The 17067-nt window shown below is 50.5% G+C and overlaps 2 protein-coding genes across 3 annotated transcripts; both read left to right on the top strand.

The window, feature by feature from the left end:
* Positions 1-408: 408 nt before the first annotated feature.
* Positions 409-1721, top strand: LOC147982992 (uncharacterized). The gene has a single exon (XM_087542780.1). It carries the CDS (start codon positions 409-411, stop codon positions 1696-1698), a length of 1290 nt encoding a protein of 429 aa, XP_087398906.1. The 3' UTR covers positions 1699-1721.
* Positions 1722-14539: 12818 nt separating this feature from the next.
* On the top strand, positions 14540-16824 carry LOC125528354 (uncharacterized). Of its 2 annotated transcripts, XR_015615555.1 has the most exons (3): positions 14541-14865; positions 15636-16260; positions 16465-16824. XR_015615555.1 is itself a non-coding variant. In XM_087542777.1 (2 exons), exons 1-2 carry the CDS (start codon positions 14795-14797, stop codon positions 16180-16182), a joined length of 618 nt encoding a protein of 205 aa, XP_087398903.1. In that variant the 5' UTR covers positions 14540-14794; the 3' UTR covers positions 16183-16263. The 2 variants fall into 2 exon arrangements, 1 of the variants encoding a protein (XP_087398903.1); XM_087542777.1 differs by lacking the exon at positions 16465-16824 and having other exon boundaries at positions 14540-14865; positions 15636-16263.
* The last annotated feature ends 243 nt before the right edge of the window (positions 16825-17067 follow it).

Genomic DNA, 17067 nt, shown 5'->3' with positions numbered 1-17067 from the left:
CGTCTGTGGCACATTGGCCTTCCCTCCCTCCAGCCAACAAGCAACCCTCGCCCCCGCCTCCTCCGTCACCGACGCCGCCGCCCATTTGGCCGGCGACTCTTCCAGCTGCCGCCGCCTCCACATCCGCCCAGCAACGCCGCCCCTGCCCCCAGTCGCCCGCCGCCGCCGTTTTGCCGCCAGGGAGCAAGCTAGTTCCTCGCCGCTGTTTCCCCCACGCCCAGCCGCCCGGCGACCAAAAAGACGCCTCGCCGCCCCAGCCACAGACGACCGACACGCTCGTCGGACGCCGTCACCCTCGTCGGACGCCGGCCGGGCAGTTAGCTGGTCTGTGGGCGCCGCGTCTCCCCTCGCCGTCCGTCTCCTTCTTCGACGCCCGCAAGCTGTTCGACAGTTTGCCAAGGTACGAAAATGGACTCCGTTGACGAGTTCTTTTTCCACAATTTCCTTTGCGACTCCGATGATTCGTCCGACGACGAGGAGGACATATTGGCTGCTGTGTTGGTCCATCACCACCTCAACAACCAGCGGCCGTTGTTCCGTGGCTCCATTCCAGGTCACCTTTCGGCGTTGAATCGTAACCGGGAGAGCGGGCATTTCCTTCTCTGGAAGGACTACTTTGATACAACAAACCCGTTGTTCAAACATCACAAATTCCGCCGCCGGTTCCGTATGAATAGGCATGTTTTCAACCGTATTAGAGAGGGAGTCGTCGGCTATGATGACTACTTCGAGTGCAAAGAGGATGCCGTCGGCAAGATTGGTTTCTCCTCTTATCAAAAATGCACTGCCGCCATCCGAATGCTTGCATACGGAGTGCCCGGTGATCTCATTGACGAGTACGTTCGTATGAGCGAGTCTACATGCCTAGAGTCCCTGTATAAGTTTTGCAAGGTTGTGATTGATGTGTTTGGCCCTGAGTACTTGAGAGAGCCGACAGCTAAAGATACAACCCGTTTGTTGGCGATGAATGCTAGCAGGGGCTTCTCGGGGATGCTTGGCAGTATAGACTGCATGCACTGGGAGTGGAAGAACTGCCCTTCTGCTTGGCAAGGGCAGTATAAGGGACATGTCAGGGCTTGCACTGTCATACTAGAGGCCTTGGCGTCTCAAGATATCTGGATCTGGCACTCTTTCTTTGGCATGGCTGGATCACACAATGATATCAACGTGCTTCAGCGCTCGCCGGTGTTTGCTAGGCTTGCCGAAGGCAACAGCCCGCTGGTGAACTTTACTGTCAATGGTCACACCTACGACAAAGGGTATTATCTGGGTGACGGTATCTATTCTCAGTGGATCACTATTGTCAAGACAATACCCAACTCTGTCGGAGAGAAAAGGAAAAGATTTGCCCAAGAGCAAGACAGTGCTAGAAAGGATGTCGAGCGTGCCTTTGGTGTTTTGCAATCTCGATGGGGCATCGTTCGGTGTCCTGCTAATACTTGGAGCACGCAGAAACTATGGAAGGTGATGACTGCTTGTGTGATCATGCACAACATGATCGTAGAAGACGAGCGCCCGGAACGTCTGTACGATCAAGGCTTTCAGTTTCAGGGTGAGAATGTTGTTCCTGAGCATGGAGTAGCGGCAACATTTGAGCAGTTCACTCAGTTTCATGAAGACATGCGTGATTGGGAAACTCACGTGCAACTGCAAAATGATTTGGTTGAGCATATGTGGACTCATGTTGGCAACCAATAAATGTATCTTTTTTATTCGTTTTGCAAAACTATGTGAAACATTTTTATTTTTATTTGGCCTGTAAACTATATTATTTATTTGCATGGACTATTTTGTTTGTTAAATTTTCATTTCACCATATGTGAGAATGCAATGCAAAATTGGGCGGCCAGCTGGCCACGCCTGCACATATGGGTCGGCGCGTTGGACGCGCTGCCGACCCATATGAAAAACAGGGCGGACGCCGGGCGGGCGGCCGACCCAAACGAACAAAACGCGGACGAAATCACCGTCCGTTTGGATCGGCCCGTTGGAGTTGCTCTAAAGTAATAGACATGGCGATTGAGCTCTCGAGTTTATCTGCTCCCTTGCGTTTTGGCATGGAAGATATTTGAGTGTGTGATCTTTGTGCCAAATTTGATGTTGTTTGGACACATGAGTAGTTCTCAGCAAAATGATCAAAATTAGGGCTGTCCAATTTTCTCTTTTCTGCCACAAGCTTCTCAGATATCCGAACACGATGAAATTTTACCCCGACATCATCATCATGCATTTGAGTGTCTTGGTTGACACAAAATATTATATTGTTTTGAATGTTTCAGTTTTTTCTTTTTATGATTTACTGTTTACTACTTCCTCCGTTTCTTTTTAGTCCGCATATAAGGTTTGGTCAAAGTCAAGTTTTATAGAATTTGACTAACTTTATATAAAAAATATAAACATTCACAATATGAAATCAATATTATCAGATGCATCATGAAACATATTTTCATAATATATAGTTTTAGTATTGTAGATGTTCATATTTTTTTATATAAATTTGGTCAAACTTTGTGTAGTTTGACTTTGACCAAATCTTATATGCAGAATAAAAAAACGGAGGGAGTAAGAGCAGATGAGTCTGGGTTAACAATGAATATTCAGTATTACTGCTTGTTAATCTCTAGAAGAAGAGACAAAAGAAGCTCCATGGCGTGTAGTAGGAGTATGACGACTGCGGCGGTGATTCTGTTGTGACTCACCGTGTGTCATTATTACTAAGAGAGATGAGCTTGAGAAGGAGAGGTTGTAAATCGTATGAGACGCGGAGAATGCGAAGATAATGTCGGCGGACGAAAGACTCTTGTGAGCATGCAAAGAATTGGCTTGCGGGGATGAAGAAGGAGATCAACGAGCATAGGGAATACGAGGCAGCGAGGACGGCTATGGCAGCAGCGGAGCATGCGGCAAGGATGCGGGCGTAGCAGGAGGAAAGGATGGCCACGGAGCAGGCGCATGACGTCCGGCGAGTGATCCATCATGCTCGGACTTTGATTTTATTTTGGCATGTCCGGGTTGTTGAACAATGATCTGTTTTGTTTTGTCGTATTTGTTTCGAACTGTTGAATTGGGATGATATGTATTATATGATTGACGTGTATGGATTGCATGGATTTGAGGTGTGTCTATGTGCGGTAGCCCAAATGAGAGGCCGCCCGATGATGTTGACGGACGCGCTTGAACGTGTCGGGGGCCAAATTTCCCAATTTCCCTTGCAGATGCTCTTAGCACCGAGAACATATCTGATGAAGAAGGGGTAATCTATGTACCCAGTGTACCATATGGTTTTGGGCCATTGGACAGAAAAGCAATGGACAAGATGAAGAGACATGGTTGTAAACGTAGTTTGCAAAAAGAACCTTATAGTTCAATAAAACCAACATGTAGTCTAGTTTCCACAGTTGTTCCATATGGTGGGTTGTTGGGTTAATTTCAATGAAAAGCTAGGTCTTATAGCAAAATGGTTGACTATAGGGGTGGACCGCTGGGTTTATTATGATAAAATGTTCAGCCCTTTTTTCTGTGAATGCGCCAACAACCATCTTCAGGCCAAGTTTCATCCCTTGGTTTTCTATCCAAAGGGTTAAAACCGTTTGATGCATTCGATACACTAATTGATTGGTTTCACATAATACATTCTCGCCTTGGCGCCAGTTGGTTCGGCCTTACCTGCGTCGTGTCCGGTTGGGTCTAAACCTGAACATGGGCAGCCCCGCCCGAGCTTGGCCGTCAAAATTTGGGTCATGTCGAGCTAACCTCTCGGGCTGGGTTTGGGCTTCATTTTGAGGGCTTGACTCCTGTTTTTTGGTTTTTCGAGACGGAAATTGGAGCATCATATCGGCTTTGCACGTGTGCATTAAAAATAACATTCAAGTTGTGCTTTGGGATTAGCGCTAATCTCAGGCTTGAGAAAAGGAATGTGGTATGGCTTTAGGTCAGGCTTGTGCTTGTAGTTCGGGATTCACCCTTTTTTAAGCTCGGCTTGAAACCCGGTCTGGCTCGACAATCGACATATGATTAAGTTTATTGGTTTCATTCTCCCTTAGGCCTCATATGGTTCGACCATGTCCTTATCATGTGCGATACTCCCATCATTAGGGTGCTTATGGCATTTTCATGTCCGAAATACATCAAAAATACCATTATAAAAGTTGTAAGAAAATACGACAGAAAAGACTTCATAGATAGAAATCCATTTTAGAGCTCATGCTCCATGAAGTTTTTTTCAGAAATTGTATTTTAAATTTATTTTATTTTTGAAAAAAATCACATGTATATATGGATGTGTTTACTACATGTATGTACAGTTTGATGATGATATATGTTAAATGCAAACTAAAAAAAGTTTGATGATGATGATATATGTGCTTTTATGCAAATGCACTTGTTAAATTTGTATAATTGCACCTTTCAGTGTAATTGTGTTTTATAACTATGCAATAAAAGTTATTTTTGCAATTATACCTTTTATTTCCTTTTGTGATTACTTTTTTCTACTGTACTTTTATTTTGTCGCAATTTCACTTCTATTACAATTATGTGCATTGTGTATATTCGTAGGTTATATAACATATTTTTTGGTGGTTAAATTGATAATTAAAATCAAATCTAACATACGAGGTGGCTTATGAAGGAATCATTTCAATGTGTCGTAAGTGACCCACGACCCCTTGTGTGTCCTTTCCTTTTGAGGTTTATTGTTAATTCAAAACCGAGTGTAATGACACAACTAGGTGACTCTGCCATGAACAGTTCCCTTACTCCCCATGACGTGACGCAACAGGTGATTCGGGCTTCTGTCCTCCCGCTGGCACCACCATCGGTCCGCCTCGCCTTTAATGGCCTTTGGGCCTTGGAGGTGCGGAGGACCCTGGCCCATCGTCGGTGGGAGGGATCCCGTTTTTGTTTTAGATAGCTTGAGTGCTTTGTTCGGGGCTACGAGGCATTAGTGACATTCCTTGATCGGAATAATATCTCTCACGTCTCATCCCGTCTTGGCAATGCGTCTAGCACTGACGAAATCTGTGTGGGAGGATTTGATCGACGTTGGTCTTCGGTAGATCTACCTGGATCTACTCTACATTCAACTTCGATGGATCGATCTGGATTCGACAGACATCATTTTTGTTTATGTATTTACATGTATAACACTTAGGATATACGCATCTCATCATCAGTGATGGTTGTACTCGTCCACACCTAGGTCACAATCATCTTTCAGCTGCTTTCGTCTCGCTCGATTGCCTTTAGTAGTCGAGTGGTTCATAAACTTGGTTGTAATTCTTCGTATCTCAAATGTTATGGTAGATGTTATTTAGGGCATGTACATTAGATCAGACGGCAGCTGTCTGTAATTTGTGTCCATGTCATATGAAGATAGAGCTATAGACTCATCCTACAACGGGGTGTCTTTTCCGCTGTCTGCTAGCAAAGTCGCCGTTGGATGGGCACTAAAATAACTATTTATTAACACTAATTGCATCTAGTCTCTGCTCGAGATTTGCTGCTTGTTGGGCACAACATAAATCTTACTCTTTTTTCCTCCGTACTATACTCTTCCTCCGCTATTGAATCTTCTAATTGTTACAGTTTTTCTTTGCCAATTCTTAGCAGCATGCAGTAAGAAATCATCTAATCTATGCATTTCCTCTCCTACGACTAAAACTCAGCCTCCATCAATCAAGCTACGGGGCAACAAAATTCTGAAATCAATGCATGTAGCTACCATTGATGGGAGCAAGTATAGACGGAGTCTGCATGATGAAGAATTGAAGATGTTTTTCACAGGAAGAACAGAAGCAGCAGCAGCAGCTCAGTTTGACGGGAAGAATCGAAGAATATCGCTGTGATTCACGAGGACAATGAGATATACGGCGCCGCCGCTCGCCAAGATTCACGAGCACAGAAGACAGGCCCGCCATGGCTTCCGAAAAGAAGCAGTTGAGATTTACCGACGCCCATCCATACAACGGCAAAAGAGGCGTCGATAGCCAGCGAGTTTCAAGCGAAGCGCCCGTCTGCAGATTTACCGACGGCCTCCCCTTTTTTCCTGCTTTTCTCTCCTCCACATCATCTAAAATCTTAACTGTCAGCCCTTATAGATAGCTGACTGTATACCGTTGTACGGCCCTTGGCATTCTCCGGGAAATGGAAATCGTCTCCTCCCGCATCCACATCTCCTTTGGCGTATGCTCGCCGGAGGATTCGGTAAGAGATAATCCTGCCTCCATTGCTACTCGTCTGCTTGCCCCACCCCCTCCTCGCCAGCCTCGCTTCACGCCTGAAACAATCTGCCATGCTGCTCACACGATCGACATTGCCGATCGTATGCTTCACGCCTTTCGCTTCATTCAGCAATCTCTAAACCTAGATCCATCGACTGGTCTTGCCTTCCAGGCCGCCCTCTGGCAGCAAAAAAGGTCAATGGTCTCGCCTCCCCGCCATGCCGCAGCCCTTCGGCAACCCTCATTTTCTTCCACAATTCCCGCCTCCCCCTGAATTGCTACCTCGTCGCTGCCCTGCTCCAAACAAGATTCGGGGGCAGGGCGAAAACCTTTGATGTCAAACAACTATCAACTTCGGCCTACTCCTTCTGTATTGCATCAACGGACGCCCAAGCATGGATCACCGCATGCTTTCCCTTCGTCACGCCCAACTTCTACGCATCAATCGTCGCTGCCGCATCCTCGTCACCTTTGGCAGCGGCGACGGCTCGGCCTCCCTCGCCCCAGCGTCTACGCGCCATCATCCGCCAACCATCGCTGCAAGCTGTGGCTTCCACTGCTCCGGCGCCCTGTGGTGACCTGGCTCCCCCGACGGACTCAACACCGACACCTCTCGTCGCCGCTTCTAAGGTTAGGCCGTTCCGCTATGGATTTAAATTCTTTAATCGTATTCTAAACATGTAACACACCGAGATCACACGCCCTATCTTCTCGCCGCGCCATGCACCACCGATTCCTTTTTGGATCGTCTGCAGCTCCACAAATGTTAACCCAAACACCATGCTAATTTGCAACGCCCTAGACTACCATTTCTCGGTTAAACAAGATTTTCAGGCAACTAAGCTCTCTGACCGCGTGTTCCGCTCCTCTGTACTATCCATCGAAGTCAGATTTGAAATCCTGAAAAAATCGCCCCTAGTTTTCAAATGTCTATCTCTCCACCTTTTTGACCAACTTGCAACGGCCACTGACCATGACCAGCGTATCATCGCCAAACTTGGACCGGCCACGCCCAACATAACCAGACATGTTCACCATGCTACACACGAATCCATACTCGGGCCACACCCGTCTACTCTCTCCACACAACACACAGCGCCAAGCTCACTACACACTACACAGAACACGCCTGTGCCCTTCGGTACATGCAATGCACCCACCACCCCATGAATCTGCCAGACCCAACCCTCTGCCACCATCCCACAACGAATATTGCACCTGTTCCCACTCCTATGCTCTTGACCCTCCCTGAAAATGAAGAGATAGCTGCAGCCATGCTCTCACCTCAGACAAAATCATCCCAACTAGTCAAATCTCTCACCTCCTGAGCTCGCCCCACGCCACCCACCCGCGGCTACACTCGTCCTTTGCTACGGACGCAGACTCGGTGCATGACTGCTTGCCCGCTGTACCTGGGTCCCACCAACGCATCCATCAACACCGACCGCCCTCCCCTGCGGCGCCCGCATGCATGCCCACGCTCCACGATCCCCACGCCCCTGCACAACACTCCGCTCTAACACTGCTCGCGTCACCCGCTCCACATCCATACCCTGACGACCAGCCACTCCTACCCATGCCGACTGACCACTATTCTTCCAGCCGCCCTTTGACCGAATGCGTGATGCCACATTTGGATAAGCCACCATCGCCCAGATCATATCGGGATGCGCTTCTCTCCCCTCCAGCGCACCTACATGCAGCCCACAACCCTCCTCCTATAAATAACGCATACACCCCACGCCTCTCTCCATCAGTCCACCACCCACCCCTGCCTCCACTTTCCAAACGACGTTGTTTTCGTTGCCTCGCTCTGGATCATAAGGTCCAGAGCTGCCGTGACCCAGTCAGGTGTGCCCGTTGCTGGTGCTCCGGCCACAAAGCTCGGCGGTGCCGCTCCGTCCGCATCCTCCCTTTCTTCCCAACTCTCCCAGCAAACCCCACATCCAACCCAGCTTTCCACACTCCCCTCACCACGCCGACACCCATCGACATGGCCACTCCGACTCATCCGCCCCGTCCAACCTCCCCGACCTCGCCGCCGGCTGGCCTCGTGAAGGAGACGGCCCCGACGCACCTTTCATCGGCATCCCAGTCTCACACCTTCCCATGCCCTCCACGCCACAAACCCAATCCACCATGAACCCCGCTCCCCCACCGCTCGCCTCTTATCTAGACCTACACGCTCTGCGCGCTCGACTTAACGAGGCGCACGCGGCAGCTGCCTTTGGCTCATTACCGCTTCACGCCAACGCCAACCAGCCCCCCCGTCAGTCCGCCCTACCGATCGAACCCGCACCCCTCATTGTTGCTCCCCCCTGCCTCGTCAATGACGTAGGACACATAGCCTTTGCACACCTCCGCACACCTATTCACAACCCAACACCGCTCATCCACGCTGCCATCCTAGCCCACGCCGGCAACCCCAGTCTCAGTGTTGCGGGTTCGTGGCGCGGGGCTGGGTGCGTCACTTTCGAGTCTGCTGGGCTGCGAGACTACCTCGTTAGCCTTGGCCCACTCGACTTCCACGGAAACCAGGTCACCCTTGAGCCTGTTGAGCTCGCAGACCGCGCAACACCAGTCTTCGACCAGCTCGTCCAGCTCCAGATCGCGGAGTTCCCGCATGAGCTGTGGCATGACGCGGGCATCCGGTGGGCCCTTAGTCGCATTGGTGACGTTTTCTCCATCGACCATTATTGTCTTGAGGGGCGTGACTACACTGCTATCCGCGCTCTCGTCATGGTCGACCGGCGCAAGCGCCTGCCGGATTCCCTGGGGATCCAGCTCCCCCCCTCCAACGACATCAAGGTCGTCAAAATCACCAAGCTCGCCACCATCCTTGACCCAATGGGGCCAACTGATCCGTCGCCATTCTCATCCGACTCGGACTCGGATTCGGAGGACCTCCACCTCCCCCGCGGCCACAACCCCACATCAAGCCTCGCCGATGAGCTACCGCGTGGCCCCCCGCCGTCCCCGGTGATCAGCTCACCGCGGCGGCCGCCCAACCACGCCGGCGACTCTGCCGCCCTGCCGATCCAGGTCTCGTCTGGCGACGACGAGGCAACGGGGCTGGGGCGGCACGTCCACTGCATCTCCTCCGACAGCGACTCCGCCCCTGTGTCCCAACAGGCGTCGCCCCCATATCCGTTCCCTGCATCGACCGCCATTGACTCCTCCTCCACGAATGCCTCCATCACGCGTCCCACGCCCCGCCTCGCCGCGCCCACCGGGGGAGCTCCACCACCTCCCTCTGCTGCGGGCGGCGACAATGCCGGCCCTCTTGACGGGCTTCCACCTCCCTCAACAATGATGCTGCCATCGGCGTTCTCCCACTACGATAGCTCCAACTCGTCAAACCTTGACGCTGCCTTCACCTTCTCGGCTGGGGCCTCCTCCTCTGGTATGCCCCCCACTCAGCCATGCTCACTCACTACACTTGGCCAGCCTCTACTTACCTTACCCATGCCCACGCCCACCCAGGAAACTGCAGACTCTCCCACACACGAGTGTGTGCTTCGGAAGCTGCGCCATAGCGCCAAGTGCTCGGCTGACAAGACAAAAAGCCTACGTCGAAGCTCTCGGCTGGCTGCCAAGGAGCCCACTGTCTTCACCGACATGACTACCAAGGCGGTGCGTGCAAAAGCCGCGCGCCTCACTGCCACCGACGTCGCGCGTGCACTCAAGGACGCCATTCACCATGCCCAGCTCGACATCCCTGACGCCCCACCAGCCTCGGCCAGGGCCCTGGCGGAGATTGCATCACTTTGCGGTGCAGACGATGACGCTGTTGCTTCCGTCGCCCATGCCGACGACAACAGCGACGTCGACGGTGCGGATCACCTGCCATGATGGCCTCTGCTAACCATGCACGTCCACATGCCGTCTCATCGGCAACGCACCGTCTATGCCACGGCCTGTATCACTCTAGATTTTACTATTTCCCTAGTATGTGTACTGAGCGCAAGCTTGTGGCTTGCCTCAACTACCTCTTAGTCATTCGCATGTTCTCTTTTCCTCTCTGTACTCTGCTTTCCTTAAGTACCCGGTGCACTCCTTACCTTTATGAGTAACACCGTCTTATCCATCTGTTCGTGGAACGTACGAGGACTTGGTGATGTGTCCAAATGTGCTGACATTCTATCAGACTTAATCAGCATCAGTCCCCATTGTGCACTTCTTCAGGAATCCAAACTAAGCGAAATTACAGACAGAAAATTCCACTCCTTCCTGCCAAAATCTCTAGACCAAAAACTATTTCTCCCGGCCCACGGCTCGGCAGGCGGAACCGTCTCAGCGTTCAACTCAAACTTTTTCACTGTCCTATCCCACACAAACTATAACTTTGCCACCTCTATTAAACTCACATCTCTCGCCCACCCACACCCCTTCATCCTTACTAACATATATGCACCCGCATGCCATAACCTCAAACAAGCCTTTCTTGACGAACTAAAATCAATTAAGGAAGATGACAACACACCTTGGCTAATAGTTGGAGACTTCAACCTTCTCCGGTTCTCTCACGAAAAAAACAATCCAAATTTCCACCAACGAGAGGCCGATGCTTTCAACAACACGATCAACGAGCTAGCGCTTATCGAATTACCCCTGCTAGATAGAAGGTTTACATGGTCCAACAAACGATCGACGCCAACCTTAGAACGACTAGACAGAGCCTTCTTTAACCTTCCCTGGAACACCTGTTTCCCCAACACAATCCTGGCCTCGCTACCGCGCATCGCATCCGATCACGTCCCACTAATCCTACGCATCCAGACCCATGTGCCTAAGCCACGCCATTTTCGTTTCAAGTCCTCCTGGACACAAGCCACTGCCTATCATCAAATTGTCCAAAAATGTTGGGCCCCCAAACCTCACACAGCACAACGATCAAACTCAGCTGCAACCCTGTCAAACGCCCTGAAAAAAACTCGATGCTCTCTCAAGCGCTGGGCTTCAACACGATCCCCAGCCCACTCCCGCGAGGAGGCTTCAAAAAATATTATAAATTTACTTGATCTAAAAGAAGAAGCTAGGCCCCTCTCAAAGGCCGAATTCAGACTGAGATGTGTCGTCACAGAGGCTCTTCATTTAGCTGTAGCTGAAAAATGAACTTCTGGAAACAACGTGGCAAAGTTCGCGCCGCAATCCACGGCGAGGAAAACACACAATACTTCCATGCTGCCGCCTCCCAGCGCCTACGAAAAAACACCATAACTTCTCTCCTCGTTAATGGGACGGAGTTCCACTCACATGACCAAAAAGCAAATATTCTTCGGGATCATTTCACTTCCATCCTTGGCTCACCTCCAACCAACACATGCCCATTACAACCACAACATTACTACCCCCACCCGCTACACCAACTCCTCAACCTAGACACTCCCTTTACGATCGAAGAAATCAAAGAGGCTTTTATGCAAATGAACTCCCTTGCTAGCCCTGGTCCGTACGGCTTCGGTCCCAAGTTCTATAAAAAATACTGGAATCTAGTTAAAACCCACATCTTCTCTTTTATGACTGATTTCCAGAACCTCTCTGCCCAAACCGAATGCTTGAATAGAGCCCACCTAATCTTGCTGCCAAAAAAAGAACTCTCAAATACACCTGACGCCTACCGACCGATCTCTCTTCAGAATTGCCCCATCAAAGCTGTCGCAAAAGTACTCACCAACAGACTCAAACCGTTTGTCCCTCTACTTGTCCACGGAAACCAGACTGGCTTTATCCCGGGACGATGCATCGCTGACAATTTCGTCTTTGCCGCAGACCTCGTTGGTGCTTGCCATTCATGAAAGCCCCAACCATGGTCATTAAACTTGACTTCTCCAAAGCTTTTGACCACTATCTTGGGAATCAATTCTCACCATCCTACGCTGCCGTGTATTCCCACCAAAATTTATAGCCTGGATTCAGGATCTTCTTTCATCTGGAAAAACGGCCGTCATGCTAAATGGTATCCTGGGAAACTGGATAAACTGCAAGAACGGACTTAGACAAGGAGACCCTATATCACCCTATCTTTTCATCATCGTGGCTGACCTCCTCCAACAAATGATCAATCAGGACTGCGACCCTCTACACCTCACACATCCCCTGTTCACACATCTACCACCGACAGTTCTACAATATGCTGATGACACACTTATTATCGCAAATGCATCCAATGACGCAGCCCTACAACTCAAAAGCATTCTCCACAACTTTGCCTTGGCTACTGGCCTCACGATAAACTTCACAAAAACCACATTCGTGCCGATGCATGTTTGCCCAACACTTGCGGACTCAATTGCCGTGACTCTACTATGCACCACCTCAACCTTCCCCCAAATCTACCTAGGTCTACCCCTGGCCCCTACACGCCTCCCGCCTAACGCCTTTCTACCCATTATTGAACGATGCTGAAAATTTCTGACGGGCTGGCGAGCTAAACTTCTCTCCAAGGGAGACAGACTCATTTTGTTGTCTGCCGTCCTAGATTCCATCCTGGTATACTTCATGTCCGTCTTCCTCATTCCCAAAAGTGTTCTAAAAACCCTAGACTCTATCCGTCGGGCTTTCTTTTGGGCTGCGGAAGAAACGTGCACCGGTGCTCAATACTTAGTTGCTTGGAAAAATGTTTGTAAACCAAAAAAGTTTGGTGGCTTGGGCCTAAAAAATCTGCATGTTCAGAATAACTGTCTACTAATGAAATTTGCTGTCAAAGCACTACTCCCAGAACAAAACCCTTGGCTAGAATGGATCAGCATGCAACACCCAAATGCCCTCGTCGCTCCACATAACAGCCACTCTTTCCTCTGCCACACAATAAACCAGCAACTCCCAGCTCTGCACGCAATAACCTTTGTTCTTACAAACTCGGGCACCAACACCTACTTTTGGCTAGACACCTAGCTTCACCAACAATCGCTTGCTACTCTATTTCCCTGCCTATATTCGCATACCACCTCGCCTCTCGCTCGTGTGGCCGCTGTTTTGAACAACGGTTTAGAATCAATCCTACGGAACCGCCTAACAACTAATGTTGCTTCCGAGATGTGCTCGTTGTTGTCTCTCTTGCAGGATTTCCAGGTATCGCCAGGGCCGGACCAGCGCTTCCTTAACGGTGGCACGCGCTTCTTCACACGGGCCGCCTACCAGCTGATCATGGGCGAAAATGAGGATGATATGCATGCAATTGCCATTTGGTCTTCATGCGTCCCCAACCGCGTAAAGATCTTTGCATGGCTCCTGTTCCGTGGACGTCTTAACTCCAAAAGCAACCTCCCCCGAAAGCACACCGTCACAGACTCCCTTTGTCCACGATGTGGTTTCGACGGAGAGACCAGCTCACACATCTTCATCGACTCCCCGCTCGCTCAGCGAATTTGGCAAAGGATTGGACTCTCACCCTCCACTTCCATCGATGATCTATGGGATTGCCGTCTACCCGCCCAGGTGGATGCAACGATATGGCACTCCGTCCTCCTCATTATCTTATGGAAAATCTGGGATGCAAGAAATGCTATGACATTCAAGCAACAAAACCACCACAGTATCTCCACCTTGAAGCGAATCCTGGATGACTTGATGCTTTGGACGCACCGGATGAGAAAACCGGATCATAAACAGGCCGCCCTCTCATGGCGTTCCTACTTCTTTTCACGATTACATGTGCTTATATAATTCACCTTTGTAATCAGACAAGTGTTGGGTTACAAAATGAGAAATATATTCAGGTGGGGAGCTCCCCCCCCCCCCCCCCCCCCCCAAAAAAAAAAAATATACCGTTGTACATGCCCTTATACTGCGATGAGACACTATCACTATTAGTGGATCGGACGATTTTTTTTCTAGAAAAAAGAAACGGCTGTAACGCTCTCGTTCTTAAACAATCCCCCGTTTCAGTCTCCAAATCCTCACTCGCGCCAATTTTGTGTTGAATCGAGTCCGCGTGGAAGCGCGGTGAATGATTGGTAGTTCCTCGGCTCGGTCCACCTAACATAACTTGAGCGAGCGGCCTCGAATCAACTCCCTCCCATATGATTCCGTTCCGCCACGAGATGACGACGTGAACCAACCACACGGTCCGGCTCGAGTCCAGGCTCAACCGCGGCGCGCGCGGCTTAGCTAGCTTGACCCCGGCAACGCCATAACGTGTGTGCGCGCCCTCGCCTCGCCTGCATGCGGTGCAGCAACGCGGCGCTACCCCAACGCGTCGGGTGCGCCACGGACCAAAAATATGTCGTACTTGCGGCAACTCCGGTCAGCAGCAGCGGGTCGCCATCCTGCCGGTGATTGTCTGATTGAGCTCGCTAATGCCAGTACTATAAGAAAACTGAAGCGCTCGCCCCCAATCCCCCCGACCAACCCTTTGCGGCTCCACCCCTCTTGCTCGCGCGCGCCCCGAATCCCATCGCCCAATCCTTCCACGCTCGCCGCCGGTCTGCAGCTGCATCCCTCTTCCTCGCGCGCGCCCGGAGCAGCATCAGCCAATCCTTCCAACGAGATTCGGAGCTCGCCGCCGCCGCCGTCCGCAGCGCCATCCCTCTCGCTCGCGCGCTGCCCCTCCGTCGACGGCGAGGAAGAAGATGACGATGGCGAGGACGGCGAAGGAGAAGCAAGCCGGCGGAGCTGAAACAATGGAAGTGCTCCTCGGCAGGTACATGAATGCACCGACCCCCGGCCCTCCTTTTGTTTCATTTTGGCACCGTGCTTTCGCCTCCGCGCTCTGTTCTGGCACCCGGCCTGCGCGACGAGCCTAGCCTAGAACCGGCCCTGTCCAGCGTCCAGGGAGAGTCAAAACTGGTCAGGGTTCTAGGTGACCGCCGGGTCCGGCCTACCGCCCTGTGATACCGCCGCGCTGCTTGCCGCCCGGCCCGCTCCCGCCTACCATGGTACCACCGCCCCTCGACGCGCCACGCGGCGTAACGCATCAATTGCCGGCCCGCTGCGCGCCCTGCCGTGCCGCCCAGCACGCTGCTCGTCGCGTCGCGCTCGCTGCTCAATGGCGCCCTCCGCGGTGCCGTCGCGCTCGCTGCTCAATGGATGCCCAGCGGCACGCCCAGCAGGCCATAGCTGCGTGTCCGCGACGGCCTCGCTGGATCGCAGCTCGCCGCGCCGAGCACCTAGGCCACCGCTCCGCGTGTGCTCGGCTCGCCGCACTCCCCGCCTCTCGCTGCGCTGCCTGCGCCCCGTCGGTTGCCACTCCGCGGCGGCCGCCTGTCGCCGCGAGGATCAGTAGCTGAGGGAGGACTAATCAGTACTGCTTAGCCAGTGTGCTAATTTCTAGTACAAAATCGGGCGAAATGGTTATATTTCCCCACAATCAAAACTGCAATTGTGCGAATTCAATTACCATTTCAAATGTTTTTCTTGGAGCATTTGAAATGGTTCTTAACAGTGCGCCGGACCTGCCTTTCTCTTGAACAGGTCAGCTGAGATTCCGAGTAAGATGGTAAATGATTGGGAACGAATAGTCCTGGACTTCCCCAGCAGCGACGAATCAACCATTCATCCAGGAAATGACCTCCTCGTACAAGCCCTGCAGCATTATTTCGGTAACACATATTTGATGCAGCCAGTACATGACATGGTTGGTTTCTGGGGATCCAAGATGGAGCAAGCTGCAGAATTGATACACGAAGGTGAAAAGGGTCGAAAATACATATTTCTCCTGAATAACACCTGTGTTGTTCGTCAAATGGTGCGGCGTCCAGGAGCATCCTTCCCCGATGTAGAACCGCTGCTCACTTCAATGATCAAGCGGTACAGGAAGTGCTACCTGGACGAGTGTTGGGCTCCGCTCAAGTGTTTAAGCTCGGAGGAGTTTACCGCCGAATTTCTTGCCACCTGTAATCGCCAGATGAAGTGGAAGGTTAGAGCCGAGCTCAAGTACAAACTGCGGCAGGAGATTGCGGAATTGATCGTTCCACCGTGCGACGGAAGCCGTGTGATAGAAGGATTGTTTGAAGGATGAACAGCTAAGCGAATTGGGAGGAGCCGAGGAGGACACTGGGCTTGTACTCCCTCCGGTCCTTTTTACTCTGCATATTAGGTTTGTCCGAAGTCAATCTCATTCAACTTTGACCAAGTTTATATAAAAAATTATAGACATTCACATAACAACACCAATATCATTAGATTCATCTTGGAATATATTTTCATATTATATTTATTAGATATTATAGATGCTAATAATTTCTAATATAAATTTAGTCAAACTTAGCAAAGTTTGACTTTCGACAAATTCAATGTGCAGAGTAAAAAGGACCGGAGGGAGTACACGGCCATTGCACTCGTGGGTGGAGGAGGAGGAAACGCTAATCCTAACTGTAATTTTATTTTAAAAAGAACAAAAAACTGTAACTTTTTGTATTTGGTACAGTAGCTTCCTGCCATATCCTGTTTTCTTTTATGCGGGTGGCTGCCATATCTTGCTAGTTGCACCTGTGCCCGTATATTTTTCTCTCTTGTATAGGGTTGATTTTATAGCACCTGTGAATCTGTGATAGAAGTATAGATACATAGAAAACTGACAGTTTTGTTTCTGTTCTCGTGTATGGCTCATCTGACAAGTCGAGATATGAAAGAAAATGACTACACATATCATTTTTATTCAGTCAGGAAGCACATTCTTCCTTGGAGAACATTTGTTGCCACTACCTCAAATACGACATGCTATGTACTTTTTTTTGTTAATTATAGTTTGGATTGCTTACGTGTCGCCATGCTTCCTTTTTTTCCTTGCCACGTCGGGGCATCTCTAACACAGACCCTAAAAATAGACACGCTATTTGTCTCCTACGAACAAGGATGTCGCTTCATAGTTTTTACATGTGCCTAACCATAAAAGTTTCAGCCC

This window comes from Triticum urartu, chromosome 2A, assembly GCF_056163025.1.
Source record: "Triticum urartu cultivar PI428250 chromosome 2A, HENAU_Tu73, whole genome shotgun sequence".
NCBI classification, from domain to species: Eukaryota; Viridiplantae; Streptophyta; class Magnoliopsida; order Poales; family Poaceae; genus Triticum; species Triticum urartu.
Note: the sequence above shows the minus strand (reverse complement) of the source record. Positions and strands in the feature narration are given on the sequence as shown.